We start from the raw sequence: 16,616 nt of genomic DNA, 5'->3' as shown, positions 1-16,616 counted from the left end.
CACCCAGATTCACCAATCAACTGTTCCCACGTGGCCATGTTCATTTGCTTTTTTGCTTTCCTCCTTTCTTGCTCTGTCGCCCAAGCTAGAGTGCATGGCGCCATCCCGGCTCACAGCAGCCTAGACTTCCTGGGCTTAAACGATCCACCCACCTCAGCGTCCCAAGTAGCTGGGACTACAAGCCACTGCGCCTAGCTAATATTTTTATTTTTTGTAGCGACAGTGCCTCACTCTGTTGCCCAGTCTGGTCTCGAACTCCTACCCTCAAGTGATCCTCCCACCTCAGCCTCCCAAAGTGCTGGGATTGCAGGTATGAGCCACCATGCCCAGTCACTTTTCTTTCTATACAAACAGTTCCTGCATTTGAATGTTTGCCCAACCAACAGAAGGTAAGTAGCAGAAGGTCACTGGGATGACCTTCATTCCAGAGTGCTTCACCCCTAAACCCTGCAACATTTTTCCTGAGAACAAGAATGTGCTCCGAAATCCCCGTGATACTGTGAGCACCTCTGATCCCTTTAATATATATTTTAAATACCATCTGACACACGGTCCACATTCAGATATCCCCGGGTATCCCCCTAGTGCACTTTCCGTCTGGGCCGTCTGCTTTTCAGTCTAGGATCCAACTGTAGTTCACATATTGCTTCTGATTGTCGGGTCTCTTCTTCCTTTAGTCCAGAATGTTCCCCGCCTGCCTATTAATCAGTGTCATCCTTTTTTTCTTCTTTCTTGTTATTGTTATCTTTTTAAGAGTGAAAACCTATCACTTGGAAAATCCCCCCCCCCCACCTCCTACACCAGATTCATCTGTTTCCTTGTGATGACATTCAGGTGGAAACGCTGCTCTGGCGAAAGTCCGGCACCTTCCGACCACATTACAGCTGTGGTAAGCTTGACCGCTGGGTCTGAGTCACGTTTGCCAGATCTCTTGGAAAGAAATGTCACTTTTCTCTTAGTCATCTGCAGGGCAATCACTGTCACTGTGGCAAGGCAAAAAGTTGCTGAACTTTCTGCTCAATGCCCTCACCATCCATCATTCTTTGCTGTTCAGCGTGAGGTCTGCAGGCAGCTGCATCCCGGTCTTCCAAGAGCCTGGGGGAGAGAAAACACTGCAGACTGGCTGACCCAGACTGTTCCCTTTAACAGGTCCCCTTAGTGCACTGTATGCGCAGTGAAGCCTGAGAAGCACTGCTGGAACCCACTGTCACCCAGTCTCCTCCACGTGACCCGGCATTCCCCAAAGACGAGCTTCCCCTAGTCTTCCCTTTGCGAGGAGGGCAGTGGGGATATCATGAGTGCTTCGTTCTGCATTCATTATTCTTTTTGATGCTCAAACATCCCAAGTACAACCAGTGGGAGATTTTGGACATGTGCTCATTCATCTGCGAGCGCGTCCTTACTTTCTGCCACTCCCAGATGCTCCGGGCTCAGCCTGCACTGTCCCTGCCCCAGCCCTGGAATCTGCCATGTCTCCAAGAACCCCAATTTCCTTTAGTGAAGAGGTGCGCTCACTGCTCTTAGGTATTTTACCTTTACACCATTCTCAGAGCCGCAGATTATTACCCCTACTTTAGAGATAAGAAAGGGAAGGCTGAGGCACTAAGGGATTTGGCTCTGCAGATAAGAAGCAACAGAGCCCGGATTCTGTGTCTTTGTGGTGGCGGTGAGCAAGTGTCATCATGCAGGTCTGTCTGCTTTGAGAAGTAGGAAGGCAGACAGACCCACGGCCAAGCAGCTGCCCTCTGGTCCTTCACAGTTCCTTCAGAGGCCACACTGCCTATGGGCAGTGACTGGTGGCACCAGGCTGGTGACTGCACAAGGGGCAGCTTCCTGGTCTCATCCAGCCCTGGGAAACTCGGTCTCCCTCCTCGGAGCCCAGTGATGTCACACGTACAGAGGTGTCGGCAGCTTCAGAGCAGCAGTGATTAACCCAGAAGCTAACACTCTCCCAGAAGCTAATTCTCTGGTGACGAACCAGGCCTTCTTCTCCCCCACAGAGCTGCTGCTGCACTCTCAGGTTGGGAGGGGAGGGCACCCAGACCTGCAGCCAAGGACAGAGGCGCTAGAATTCGGGTCCCAGCCTTCCTGGGAAAGCTGTGGGCAGCTGGGCCCCTTGCCGCAGCCCTGGGTGTGGCAGCAAAGGAGAGAAGTGGCCCAGGTTCCTGCCGGGGAACGGAGCCCGGGGGCACTGGGGAAGTGAGTCCCAGGAAGCAAGCCCAGAACACACAGCACACTTCTTAGCAGCTAGCCACACCTGTAGCAGTTTTGCCTTCCAACCTGCCAAAGCCACAGTGACTTTAAAGGTAAGTGAACTCCATCCCAGGAGGCAAGAATGCTCCCCAGCCTTCAGGGCTCCACACAGCAGTGCCAGCTCGGCCACGCACCTGCAGCAGGCACCCCCAGTATGAGATGACGCCCACACACGATCACACACACCTTCCCTGGCACAATCACCTGTCCATGGCCCTCCAATCGCTCCTGGATATACTAGGAAGGTGGCAAGAACCACAAAGAAGCCACAGAGACAAGTAAGAGGCAGGGGGAGGTCAGGGGAGGCCGTGGAAGAGCCCGGAATGAGGAAGGAACCCCAGAGAAACCCAGAGACGTGGAAACCAAGAGCTAGCCCAGAGCAGCAAGACGAACCCCTGCCAGGAAGGGCCCAGCACTCCGGGGGAGTGGGGCCCACCCCCTCAGCTCTCACACTCAGGGCTGCCCCAAAAGGAGGACTTGAGCCAGGCCTCAGCCCCTTTCCCTGGCTCCTCTGTGCCCCCATACCTAGGGCCTCCTTGTCCCTCGGGCTGGATACGAGGTGGTGGCAGGAGGGGCTAGCTCTGGGAATAGGCATCTGTCAACCTGCCCTCTCTCAGGGTAGATGCTGCCAGCTCAGCTCTCACTCCAGAGGGGACCCCTCCCCATCAAATTTCTTCCCTATGAGCTCAGCTGAGGGCCCCACACATGCCCCTCAGGCTCAGTTCCACAAAGCTCACAGCACAAGGTATGACCACCAAGGAATCTCTCCTCCAAGGGCTCACCCTGGGTGGCCCACCACCCTTGAATCTCCTCCCCGTTGGGCTGATATCCCTAGGCCACCCCAAGGTGGCAACTCTTGTTCCCATTTTATAGATGAAGAAAAGGAGGTCAGGGCTCTCACTCAGCTAAGGAGCAGCACAGCCCGGATACCACATCTGATCAATTCCAAAGCCCAGACTCAACTTTTGACTCCCAAACTGGGGCACACAGACACTGCGGGGAGCAGGCGGTGTGTCTGGAGCTTGCTGAAGAAGATTCACACTCCATCTTGCTTTGATTCAAAGATCGAACCGGTAAAGAAAACACTTTTGTGACATAACCAACATAGACAGCTTGTGGGTTAGAATGCAAAGCTGACAAAGATTTTCTCTAAGAAAAACCCGGAAGACATTCCCAGCTTCCTACTGGCCGGCAGAGGCTGGGCAGCTCCTCCCCGGAAGCGCCTGTCCTCACCCCCAGATGGCGAGCCACCTTTTTAACAAGCCCCAAAGCTCCATCCCCTGACTCCAGTCCACAAAGACTCATCACACTTTTCTGTGGTCTCTGCTCGGAACGGCTGACTGAGGAAGCCGCCTGGCCTCTCTTGGGAGGCTGTCACTCTAAAATGATCATCTCCTTCCTCTTTTTGGTGATTTTCCCTTTCCTTTGTGAAATATTGTTGAGAGCAAAAAGTGGTGCTGGGTTTTCTCTTTTAAAGAGAAGACTGACGACAAAAACTTGACCAACTATAGCAGCCCCACAGCGATGCCTTGCTGGTCAACAGTGAAAACTCGGAGAGCCCCCCAGCCTGGCTGGCCCTGGAGGTCCTTTCTGCATCAGAGCTGGCAGCCAGGCCTGCCCCTGAGAACGATGGGGGAGGGGAGGGTAAGCTGCATGGTCGCCGCCTCCACACTCCTCTCTGCAGCTGGAAGGGAAGGCTCCCTCCCCAGAGAAGGAGTGTCCAGTTGACTTCAGGCCAGAAAGGCCCCCTCCCCATCCAGTCTCTCATCCCTCCCAGGATGCCTGAAATTCCAGCCGGTTCTGTAGATAAGTCCATGGCCCGCCAGCCACGGGGATCCCAGAGGAAGCCAGGGTGGGTTGGGGTGGCCTGGGGAGCCCAGGGCAGAGCACACAGCAGGAGTGGAGGCAGCAGGGGCCAAAGTCAGGCTGGGAGGGGGCTGGGTGAGCACACTCAGAGGGGCCAGTGGGCTGGGCATGAGGGACGGCAGAGCAGAACCGCTCATCCAAAGGCCACGTGCGCTCAAAATCCTACCAGGGGAAGGAGGCGCTTCCCAATGAGGAAACTGAGACTCCAGTGTTATTAGGTAAGCAGTAGGCTAGAATCCGCACTCAGCCCTCCGCTCGCAAGCCCATAGCTTTATCAGCCACCCCACCACTTTCAACCCAGGAGGTCTGGAGGACTCCCTGGGTCATGACTGGCTCCCTTCCCCTCGGGACCATCCACCAAGCTGAGTCCATTCTTAGCCATCAGCAGAACCAGGTGTCCACCAGCAAATAGGGAAGTTTCTAGAAGGGCTAGGCCCACCCAGACCACCATCGAGTGCCCAGCCAGCCAACTGTCCAGGCCTCCCCCTCCGGCTTCCTCCCCACCCAGCCAGCACTTAGTGGAAGACGGGAACCTTCCACCAGCCCCTCCACAGTGAAGAGTCCACACCCCGGCTCTGGGACGTGGCCTCTCGGCTGTGGGGGCTGCTGGCTGTGTTGCTCACACTGTGGGCGGGCTGGCTAGACGCAAGAGGGATCTTCTCACAACCCAGTTCCAAGAGAGGGGCGCCAAGAGCAGGGCAGGCGCAGAATCAGGGCCTCCCCTGCTGACTCTTCCTCCTCTGCGCTCTCACCTGACAACAGGCATTTGTTCGGGGAGCTGTGTGCCTTGCCCTGCTCTGTGGGGAGCCAAGGTTCTAGGAGGAAGGGAATGTCAGAAGGTGCTGGGAGCCTCCGAACAAAAATGCAGCAGAGGGGCGGGTGCAGTGGCTCATGCCTGTAATCCCAGCACTTTGGGAGGCTGAGAGGGCAGATCACCTGAGGTCAGGAGTTCCAGACCAGCCTGGGCAACATAGTGAGATCCCACCCCTACCAAAAATTGTTTTTAATTAGCTGAGGGTGACAGTGTGCACCTATAGCGCCAGCTACTAGGGACGCTGGAGGAGGAGGATGGCTTGAGCTCAGGAGTTCAAAAAATGCAGTGATGCAAGATCGTGCCACTGCAGTCCAGCCAGGGCAACAGAGCAAGACCCTATCTCTTAATTAAAAAAAAAATGTAGCAGAGCACTGAAGGGCTAGGGGTGTGACAGCTCAGCAAAGACCTAATGAAGGAGCGAGACACCAAGCCAGGGAGGAAGAAGGAAGTAGGAAGAGCATCCCAGATAGAGGGCACAATGAGTGCAAAGGCCCTGAGGTGGACAGGTGGGGATGCCACAGGACAGAAAGGCCAGAGTGCCTGAGAGCGGGAGGGGCAGGGATGACCAGGAGGCTCTGAAACACCAGGTGCCAGGCTTCATGCTGACCCCTTGGCATGATTCCATAGCTCATGTTGGACCCCTCCATAACCCCATGAAGGAAATACTAATATATCCCCATTTTGCAGGAGAGGAAACTGAGGCACAGCCTTAACAACTCCCCAGGGCCACCCAGGGCCAGTGGTAAGGAGCTTTAACCACTGCACACGTGGCCTCGGCCCCCAGGACCACGGAGGCCCCTGGAAGACTCTGGCCCTTAAAACCCAGCATGGAATGTGGAGCCCTGGAAAGCTCTGAGCCTAGCCTTGACCTTGCAGCCTGCAAAGCTCCCAGGGGCATGTGTGCACCTCAGGAGCGCAGTGGGGCGGGGTGCCTGTTCAGAAGCTGACTGCACTGACCCAGGTGGGAGGCAAGGGGACTCTGAGATCTGAGCCACTAGAGGGAAGAGGCCGTCGTCACCTAAGATGGGGACACATGTTGGGGTGACAGCTGGGGGTCACAGTGAGTTTTCGGTGCCCAGAGATGGCCAGAAGGGAGGTGGGGACACAATGGCCAGGTACCCTGGGGCAAACCAGACACACCCCACCATCACATTTCAGCCACACCCAGCCACACCCACCTGCCCCTCAGTCCCTCCCACTCCCCACTCTGGGTGACTAGCTCAGGCATCTAGTCTGGACAGCTAGCCAGGGACCCCTCTGGCAGGAGACACTGCCAGGGCAGGAGTTGTAGGGAGCAGGCCCAGGCGGTGCAGCCCTGGGCGGGTCAGCTCACCTCCCTGACCTGTTGGGTCGCATCACTTAGAGCCAAGAACTCCCTCAAGGGGGTTTAAGGATGAAATATGATCATGTAGGTAAGAGGGCCCAGGAGCCGCTGACCCTGGATTCCGCCTCCCTGACCCAGGCCTGAAAGTTCCTGCAGTCTTCCTACCCCAATCCCCAACGTCCTTCTCCTCCCACCCCCAGCCCACAGAAGGCTTCCCCGCACCTGCCAACCCCTTCTTCTCTCCAACCAAGCTCCCCTCTGCAGCCTCCTTGCCTGCAACTCTGCAGCGACCCTGCAAGCCACCCCCTTACCCTGGGCCCCTTTGGGAAAAGGGCAAACCGATAAAACGCCCCATGGAAATCAACCAAACAGCTGAAGATAGTGGCCATCCCAGCAAGGCCCGCCTGGTGCAACCCGCTGTGGCCACATGAGGAGCCCTGATGAGCCTTGCTACTACTCCACATCCTAGTGCCACCCCCACAGGCTGGCAGCAAGGGCATGGCTGTGGGACGTCAGTGACACAAGGCGACCCTCCACTTTAGTTGTGCTGGGTGGGGCTCGAGGAGGACAGCCTGTCTCCACAGGCATGCACCCCACCCTTGGCCCCAGCCCTCCATCCACCTGTCCCTCCACACAAGTGTGGGAGCTATTCTCAGCCCGGCTCCAGGACGCTGGCCATAAACACAGGGTGGAATCTGCTTCTCCAGCCCACCCACCTCCCACCCTCATCACCTGCTTCCTGAGCTCAGTGGGGGAACAGCCTGTGCTCGGGAGGAGTGGAGCACCAGCCCAGCCCCGGCTGGGGCACAGCTGTGGTGGGGAGCGCTGACAGCTCCCAGCAGCCGGGGCAGGGGAGGGGGAAGGTCTGGCCAGCAACCGCCCACCTTGGGGCCAAGTGAAGGTCTGAGCTGGGTGGGAGGGCAACCCTCATAGTCTTCATTGGAAAACTCTGCCTCCCTAGCAATGCCAGGACATGCTGGCCCTTCACATCACCTCCTCCAGGCAGCCTTCCGTGACTCCACTCCAGGCACAGGGGTGGACTTTTTCTGGACGCCTTCAGGCCCTGACATATCTGTTCCTGTCTGAGAAGCTCAGCCTAAACATGGAAGCAGCCTATTCATTACTCAATCAGAGCTCTCGGTTTCTCCCTCTATGACGCTGGAGCTAGTAAACGGTACCTACGAGAGTGATGTGTTTATCTCAGACACATCACTGGTATTACTGCAAACAGTACCATTGTCATTTCTGCTATTATTCAAAGGAGTGAATCCCCAGAGTCAGCTGTACATAGTGGCAACCTAGAAGTGCCCATTGAGGCACCAGCAGGCACCCCATACAGCACAGTACTGGGGAGGGCTGCCCTCATCCCAGCCCCGGGACGCTCCCAGTCCTTCCCCTGCCCAGTGCTGGGCTAAGGGCTTCCCTGCCTCACCCCGGCCTGTCCAGCCTGCCCTGCCCCTCCACACAAGTGTGAGTGCTGTTCTCAGCCACAGGACTCTCCCTCTTTGCAGATGCAGAAACCAAAGGCCAAGCTGGCAGGTTCTGAGCCCCAGAGCAGAGGAGGATGGACCTACTTCAAGCCCAAGGCTGCTTCCACTGCATTTGGCCCCAGAAGTGGGAAGCCAAGGCTGGAGGAAAGTTGGGAAGGAACCATAAGGGGACCAGGTGTTTGATCAACAGGTAATCAGATCAAGAATAAGGGCTGGCTGACCAGGCATGATGGTTCATGCCTATAATCGCAGCACTTTTGGAGGCCAAGGTGGGAGGATCGCTTGAGGCCAGGAGTTCGAGACCAGCCTGGGCAACATAAGGAGGCCCCATTTCTACAAAACAAGAATTTTTTTTTTTTAATTAGCCAGGTGTCATAGCACACGCCTGGTCCCAGATACTCGGGAGGCTGAGGCAGGTGGATTGCTTGAGCCCAGGAGTTGCAGGCTGCAGCAGGCTATGGCTGTGCCATTACACTCAGCCTGGGTGACAGAGCAAGACCTTGTCTCAGGAAAACAACAAAAGAATGGGGGCTTGTGGGTGGGGGGAATGAAACAGGGAGCCAGAGGGAACAAGAACATTCGGAGGGAGTCATGTGGCTACCCCAACCTACCCCATGGTCCCTGCGTCCGGCCTTGCCCCCTCTCAGGCCCTTGGCCCAGCTCTCTGCCTGGCCCCATCCCCCATGCCACCCTCCACCACATCCTTGCATCCACCCCTACCCCCCTGCCCCTGCCCCAGGCCCTGGCAGGTGGAATGAATGTTCAGGGGAGCGGACGGGCTGAAGTCTTCCTCCCCGTAACCCTGCCCCTCCTGTGCTGTGTGGTAAGGAGGAGTGGAGTGAGATAAATGTGAAGCGCTAGGGGGACATGGATGCGGGGGACAAAGGCACTGCCCCCTCCCCACCTGATGCAGGATGTCAGTGCACCGTGGGACGAAAGTGGCTAAGGCCCAGCCCCACCCTAATGGACTGTGTGACTTGAGCAGATGCCAACCCTCTCTGGGCATAATCCAGGTCCCACTGACCTTTGAGGGAGGTAACAGGAGCAACGGGGCCCAGAGAGGCTGCCCGAGTGGGAGGCGGTGCTGCTGACTACAGGCCCCAAATACCTGCCCAGAGTCCCTGGCACTACCAGGCTCAGCCCTGAGGCCAGCCGCCAGCTCAGGGGCATGCAAGGGCCTCCCACTAATCCACAGCCCTGGGCAGGTCACCACCCTTCCAGAGGACCCGCCCTGCAGTCCCAGGCATCATCTAGAAAGGTCCCCGGGGTGTGCACAGGCCCCTCCACTAACACATCCTGGTCTCCTCCAAAGCTCCCAGGGAAGGGCTGACACAGTGCAGTGCACTCAGGAAGGGGAGGCAGGGACCCCACGCAGGAGAGGGGGCATAGGCCCCAGGAGCCACAACCCACGCCTGCACCCCCTATGCCCACGGGGAGGAGGAGCTCCTCCTGCACTGTCCCCTCCTCTCCACCAGGAGCAGCACAGTTCAACAGTAAAGGGCTGAGCACAGAGGGGCCAATCCCCCAAATCTCAGGAGGGGGTAAAAAGAGTGGGGCACAGCCTGGGGACCACCCCACGGATACCAGCTCAGTCCCACACTAGGCTGTCCACAGAGGGAGGGGTCAGGGCAGGAGGGCTGAAGGGAAGTGGGAAGTTACAGTGTCACCTGGAGCCTGGACCCCATAAGGCCCTGTCAGAGCTCAGAACACAGCACCCCAAAGTGTGGCACCACAGACTCTGAAGAAAGCAAGCAAAAGGCCTCCGAGCAAGCTGTGTGTGACCTTTTCCTGCCCTCCTGTCTCCCTCCCCTCCTTCTCCCAGCCACGGTGAGTCATCAGAAGCGGAATTTTTCTTTCCCAAGGTGAAGCATAAAGACCAAACCCCTTTTCCCCAAAGCAAGCCGTGAAACCAAGAGAGGTCACTGTCTCCCACTCCCTTCTGAAGACCCTCATTCCACAGGGGCCCTGCCCTCTTGTGGGAGGAAGCCACTGAAGCCATATGACACAGAGACCAGAAAGAAGCTGAGCCGACAGGCCTTGCTGGGCCCCCCTTGGACTGTCACCACTGGGTCACACCCTTCGTTGCATCACACATGGTGTCCATTCCCCTCCAACTTGTGCCTAAAAGCAGACGGTTCTCCTGGTCCTTGCGTCTTCACTATTGAAGGCTCCCGTGTCATGTAAAATGTTGATTAAATAAATGTGATGCTTTTCTCTTAGAAACCTGTCTTTCGTTATAGTGGTGTCAGCTGTGACCCTTCCGATGGGTGAGAAAGATAGCACACATTTCCGCCCCTGCCACCCTCTCTGGACAATCCCCTCACCTTCTTTCTTTCCCCGAGGCCTCAAGCCCCACCATCAGGATGCTGAGCTAAGCCTGGACTCCATAGACTCCTCCAGTACTGGGGGGCCCAGGCCCAGACTCAGACGGGACAGCTCTAGAGGATACACACAGAGGGCATGGGTACAGCTGGACACACCCACTGGCTAAGGCCCCGCTCCCCACCCTGGAGCAGGGCTGGTCCCCGACTGGGTCCTCGTGTGAGAGATGGAGACAGCTGTTCGGTTTAATCCTCATGACAACCCTCCCATGCAGGATATTATCCCATCTCACAAAAGGGGAAACTGAAACTAGGAGGCGGGGTAACTTGTCCAAGGTCAGAGGGCTTAGGAAGAGCAAAGCTAGGATTTGAACCTGGGGCTCTGAGACTGTGTGATTTCAGCAGATCCATTGTGTACGGTGCCTTATACAAAGGTTTTTGTCCTCCAAAGTCTCACATGCCAGTTCACTTGGCACTGTGTGCCTACTATGTGCCAGAAGCCAGGAAATAGGCACAATGGGTCTAGCCTCCCGCTTCAGGACTGGGTTCAGCAGGCAGGGCTGTTAGCCTATTTTATGGAACTCAAAACGGGATGAGGAGGGAGAGCAGGAGCAGGAACCTGGGGGCTCCTGCTGCCTGGAAGGCCAGTGCAGCCCGGGAGCTCCAGGTCCCTCTCCCCACCGACCCCCAGCCACCCTGCCCCTCCCCTCCCCGCCGCCCCCATGGCTCAGGCACACAGTGTGAGCACTGGTGTGGCACTGAGCCAACTGCAGACTGTGGCAGAGGCCTCCCCGGTCTCTCTCGCAGCACAACCAGCAGGGTGACCCGCAAGTGCAGTGGCACAAAGCCGGACTGGCATCAGGTTCTGTCCTCTCTGTGAGCCAGGCTCCCACAGTGCTGACTCAGCTCCCAAGCCGAGCCCTGCAGCCCACACTCATTCCTCAGGGAGGCTTCCAAAGTCGGCCCCAGGCCAGACCAGACCAGGATCCACCAACCCTTCCACCAGCTCCGGGATGGTGCTGACCCCAGTGCCCTCAGGAGAGGACCCCCTCAACTGGGGCCTCCTCCAGGCCCACGGTTCACCGACCAGGAGGACAGGGCGGGCTGGTCATCTTGGGGGAAGGCGGTGACATTCCAGCTCAGCCAGGCTGTCTTCCAGGACAGGCTGCTTCACTGAGTCCTTGCAGGGAGAGGGGGACACAAATAAATAAACTCCTGGCTTAGTTTGTATTTCAGAAAAAGAACAATATTTGGGTCCTATCTCAGGTTCAGCAAATGCATCCAATTAATTGTGGATTCTGCTTCTCAGTTTAGAACAAGAGTCAGCTCATTCCTCATCCTGGAGTCCCCTCCCAAGACATTAACATCCCGCAGGATCCCTGCAACTCTTTCTTTGTGGGAGGTGGGAGGTGGGCTTCCTGGGAGCACAATCAGGCCCACTTCATTCAAATCTGATCCAAACAGGTCCCCGGACTCCTGTGGGTGCCCAGGTCCCCTGCACCATGCCTCTCTGGCGGGGTCACTGGTGGATCCCAGATGTGTGGAAATCCCAAGGCAAAGGGCCAGACTCTGTGGGTTCCCCTTCCCCTCTGGTGTGCCAGCCTCCCGGAGGGCCCACCCCCACCCCAAAACATACCCAGGTGTTTCCCAACAAAGGCAGCCCCCACACTGATTTTCATTTGAAGACATTTGTACCTTAACAGTCCCTTCCAAGCTCCCCTCACCACCTCCTTCCCACTCCTTGGACTTGGGGACTGGGGTGGCAGCAGGGGGAAAGGCCAACTTAGAGCCATGTCTGAGGCCCGGGAGGGAGGAAATCTCAGAGTTTCCCCAGCCTCTCTTCTCATCTGCCAGCTGGGAATGTAGTTTGGTTCCCACCTACCTCACAGGGCACAGAGAGAAACAAATGGAAAGCGGTGGGTATGATGGTTCTTCGTGAATTACATAATACAACAGAGGGGCTGTGCCCCCAGCCCCACCTCACCCTCACCCCCAACCTTCCAGACCCAGCCGGGCCCAGCAGGAACCCAGCTGCAGCCATTCTCACTTACAGGAGTCAGGAGTTCACCTTGTTTTGCTGAGAGAGGAGTCTCCCACTTCCCAGTTCCCAGAAGGGTACACTGAGGCTTCATGGCCCACCTGGAGCCTGTGCCCTTCCACTACACGGCAGGTTCCTCCAGTGAGTGAGTGAGCAAGCGAGTGAGCAAGTGAGTGAGTGAATGAATGAATGAATGAATGATGGCAGACCCTCACCCACCCCCAGCTCTGTGCCCCTCATCTGGCCCCCTCCAACCTTGGCCCTACCTGCAATTCTTTGCCCTCTCCTTCCCCATTCCATCAGAAAATCTAGTCAAAGGAGGGCTGACTTCTGTCCCAGGGAGCTGATACCATCACCTTCCAATTTAGCTTTTTCAGCCTGTGCAGATGGTGGGGAGAGAATGGCGGGAAGCTCACCGAAGTTTACTTTCAAGAAGCCTGTCATGAGCACAGACAACAAGCTCAAAACACAAAAGGCAGATGGGCCACGCCTGTTGGCTATCATGAGATGCTCCCTGGAAAAGAACGTTTGCATCACCCACCAGGGAGGGCAGAGCCGCGTGCTGCCCGCACACCTCCTCCCGGACCTTCCAACAAGCTGTGGGCAAGTGACTTGCCTAGCGCCACACAGGGGGAGAGCAGGGAGCGGCCCCAATGGGATGAATTCCTTCCTCCCTATGTCCTAACTTTCCTCTCCGCTTTCATTCAGCATCTCCCCTCCCTTTGCCCACCTGCCCGTGGTCCCAGGGTCCAGGTCGGAGCCCCATCACCTGCATCTGGCCCCTGAAAGGAAATTAGATAGCTCATGCCACTTCAGGCCAGAGAAAAAAGGGGAGCTGCCACGCGCCAAATGGATAGGAGGCAGAAGACCCTCAAGGAGTCTTTCCCACCAGGCCTCTGTGCTAGAAGGGCCCCCGCTTGCCCTGGACTCAGGCTTCTTGGCCGCAGCCCCAGGGAGACAGCAAGCTGAGCAAAGGTCCAAAGAAAGTAGCAGCAGCTGTTGGAAAAAGGGGCTGGGCTGGCAAAGGCTCTCCTGGCACCCACTTCTGCCAGCCCTGTGGTTCCAACAAAGTTTCTCCAGCCACTGGCCTGGTGAAAAAACCGTCACCACCAACCACTGCCCCCACTTCCATCCACACAACAGAGACTTCCGCAGCATTCATGTCACTGAGCCCACTCCCTACCTGCGGTCTGCCCTGGAGCCAGGGGTCCCCACAGCTGACAGAGACACTCCTCCTCTGAGGCCCCTCTCAGCTCGGACCCAGCTCTGGGAGCAAGGGGACCCCCAAGGCCATTCCAGTCCATAGCCTGGCCACACAGGGCCGTGCACATAGGGGTGCCCTAAAAAGAGTGAGATGATCTACTGATAGCCCTCCCAGCCGCCAGCTCTCCAGGCCCAGCAGCATCACCCTTCCTGGCGTCACCCTGGGACCCTGTGGCAGACAGAGAAGCAGGCATGCATGGAACAGGGCAGGTACCGGATGTTTTCCACCTGCCCATCCTTCTAGCGACAGGTGTCACCTGGCCCCTGTGACCCCAGCCCTAACAGGAGCAGACTCCAGGCCCAAGCCCTGCCCCAGACCCTGGGCATGGCTGGATTCTAATCTAGCCCAGGCCCCTCCTTCTGGAGACCCCGGGCTCATCCCCTCACCCGCAGCCCAGGAAAATTAAGATACAGTCCTTGGCTGAGGCCAAACCAGGAGACAGAAGAACGGTTCAGCCAACATGTGAGGAGGGAAGCTGAGGTACCCAGGGCAGAGCCCGCCTTGCTCAGGTGTCCTAGGCTATGGCCCAGGTCTAGACTCTGCCCATCTTCTCAGACACAGGCTCTGAACAGGCCCTGACAAGCACCGTTCCTGCTGCTTTAGAGCATCTCTCCCCACACTACCACTTGACTCCTTTGCCCACTTGGCTCAGGTGCCACCTCCTCCAAGGAGTCTTCCCTGACTACCAGGGTCTGATGGAAAGCCCCTCAGGCTCCACTGCCCTCCCCAATCCACAGTCCTGGGATGGGCGCTGTGTGCAGGGCTGGGAGCTCCTGAGAGCAGGGGCCCGAAGTGGGCAGGCCACAGACAACAGAATGACTAAGGGTGTAAATCCGAAGCCATCACAGCTGCCATCCAAGTGAGCTGCAGACTCTTCAGGGACTTCATTCAGTGTAAGAAGTTGATACACAAAACAAGGACCATATTTCTGGAGCCACTGGGGATGCCCAGAGGCTCTGAGGATGGGGAGGCCTGCAGGGTGTGGAAGGCTGGAAGGCCTGAGTTCCTTGGGGCCTGGTAGAGATGAATCCTTCCCTGGTTCCAGCCTGTCCTGTGGCAGCTGCTGCAGCCGCCCACTCACTCCCATAACAATTGGGGCAGCCACCCAACACTGCGGCCACACACTGCAGAGGGGAGATTTCTGCAGGATGGAGGTGGCAGTGGGGGCTGGGCACAAATGCCCACTCCCAGGGGCACCACAGGGCACCACAGCGCTGAGGAGGACAGTCCTCAGCGCTCCAAGGCCCAACCTCCCCACCCCCATGCCCATGCTGTTGCTGTGACCCCAATCCCACCCCACCTGCTGTCACACTTGGGATCTGGGTCAGTGACTGGGGCCGAAGGTGTAGGCCCCAGAAGCAAAGGGAGAGGCTTTGCAAAAAGCCAGCAAACGTGTGCAGGGGTGGCAGCCATGTCTGGGTCCCGCAAATCACACTGAGCCCCCACTCATCGCTCCCCAGTACTGCTCTCACCTGAAAGCTTTCTCTTACACGATGCCCCCTGAAGAGGACCCAAGCCAAGCCCTATTTGGCATCTAGCCTAAAATCAAGCAGGATGCCCCGGCTGGGCCCCAGCCACTCACAAGAACCCCATGCCTGGGCACCAAGCACTACAGCCACCAGCTCGGGGTAGGTCCCACCACAGCCCTGAGCAGCTGACCACAGCTGCTTTACCACAGGAGAATGTGATGGGGAGCAATCCTGGGTTCCTCCATGGTGACCAGGGCAGGGTGGGACCTGCACCCACTGGCCTAGCCCCAAGGAGCCTCCAAGGCCTCTGCCAGTCCTCAGTGCTGTCTCCCCACTGCCTGAAGAATCCACGCAGCCATATGTGCAACAAGTATGCACCTACTGTGAGCCAAGCTGAGGGGATGAGATGCCTTGGTGACCATAGGAGGCAGAAACACTTGGCCTGCCTGGGTCAGGCAGCAAAGCAAAGTGCCCAGAGAGTGGGACTCCTCCAGGAAGTCTTCCCAGGGTGTATGTGTGTGTGTGTGTGTGTGTGTGTGTGTGTGTGGTGGGGCGGCGGGGGGGGGCAGGGCAGGGTCAGCAGCATGGTTATTTCCTCCCCAGGAACATTAGAAAACAACTGTTTTGTTTTTGTTTTTTTTGGTTTTTTTTTTGGTTTTTTTTTTTGTTTTTGAGACGGAGTTTCACTCTTGTTACCCAGGCTGGAGTGCAATGGCGCAATCTCGGCTCACCGCAACCTCCGCCCCCTGGGTTCAGGCAATTCTCCTGCCTCAGCCTCCTGAGTAGCTGGGATTACAGGCACGCGCCACCATGCCCAGCTAATTTTTTGTAATTTTTAGTAGAGACGGGGTTTCACCATGTTGACCAGGATGGTCTCGATCTCTTGACCTCGTGATCCACCCGCCTCGGCCTCCCAAAGTGCTGGGATTACAGGCTTGAGCCACCGCGCCCAGCCAGAAAACAACTGTTTTACCGTCATCTCATTCAAGAAATACTGTAGTAATAACAGAAACAAAATTAGAGGGATGTAAGCTCAGAATAAAGGGTGTTCCTTTTTGTTTGTTTGAGATGGAGTCTCTCTCTGTCTCCCAGGCTGGAGAGCAGTGGCACAATCTAGGCTCACTGCAGCCTCTGGCTCCCAGGTTCAGCCTCTTGAGTAGCTGGGATTGTAAATGCGTGCCACCACCCCCGGCTAATTTTTATATTTTTAGTAGAGACAGGGTTTCACCATGTTGGTCAGGCTGGTCTTGAACTCCTGACCTCAGGGGATCCACCCGCTTCAGCCACCCAAAGTGCTAGGAGTACATGCATGAGCCACCGCACCCAGCCAAGGGTATTCCTTTAGACTGGAATAAACCGGAGACAGCTTTTACTCTTTGGGAAAAGCCGCATAGCGCAGGGTCCTGTCTGTCCGTGTTTGCATGCATGAACCCACGGGTCTGGACTTGCACCTAGAAACCCCAGGTGTTCCCATCACCCCAGAGTCTACCACACACTCCAAAGTGCAAGCCTAGACCCCAGGTGGAAATGGGGAGCCAACAGGGGCCCCAAATCTTGTTAAATAGGGGAGGGTCTTGGGGACCAAAGTCTGTCTCAGCGACACCCCTTCACCATCGGGGCTTTGAGCAGGGAGTCCACTGGACACCTCCACCTCTTTTGCTTGTCTCCAAGGCCTTTGCCCAGGCCAGACCCTGCTACTGATCCTACTGACCACAGGGGAGGTGGAAGCCGGACAGCCCGTGGCGGGGGGTCACAAGTTTCTTCCTCATGGTTGGGA

General features: G+C 57.0%; 1 protein-coding gene across 46 annotated transcripts in view; it reads right to left on the bottom strand.

Annotated features, from left to right (window-relative positions):
- Window positions 1-16,616, bottom strand: part of LOC100407797 (myc box-dependent-interacting protein 1) — a 58,591-nt gene that overhangs the window by 35,487 nt on the left and 6,488 nt on the right. For 15 of the 46 annotated variants that reach the window (XM_078327048.1, XM_078327050.1, XM_078327070.1 and 12 more), the window contains exon 2: window positions 539-1,095. The exons of the other annotated variants lie outside the window; for them this stretch is intronic. Coding sequence is in view for 12 of the 15 variants with exons in the window: in XM_078327046.1 (XP_078183172.1) it covers window positions 539-559 (21 nt within the window). In the remaining 3 variants the exon portion in view is untranslated. The remainder of the gene's footprint in view (window positions 1-538; window positions 1,096-16,616) is intronic. 46 annotated transcript variants of the gene reach the window in all.

This window comes from Callithrix jacchus, chromosome 6 (assembly GCF_049354715.1).
Source record: "Callithrix jacchus isolate 240 chromosome 6, calJac240_pri, whole genome shotgun sequence".
Lineage (NCBI taxonomy): Eukaryota > Metazoa > Chordata > Mammalia > Primates > Cebidae > Callithrix > Callithrix jacchus.
Note: the sequence above shows the minus strand (reverse complement) of the source record. Positions and strands in the feature narration are given on the sequence as shown.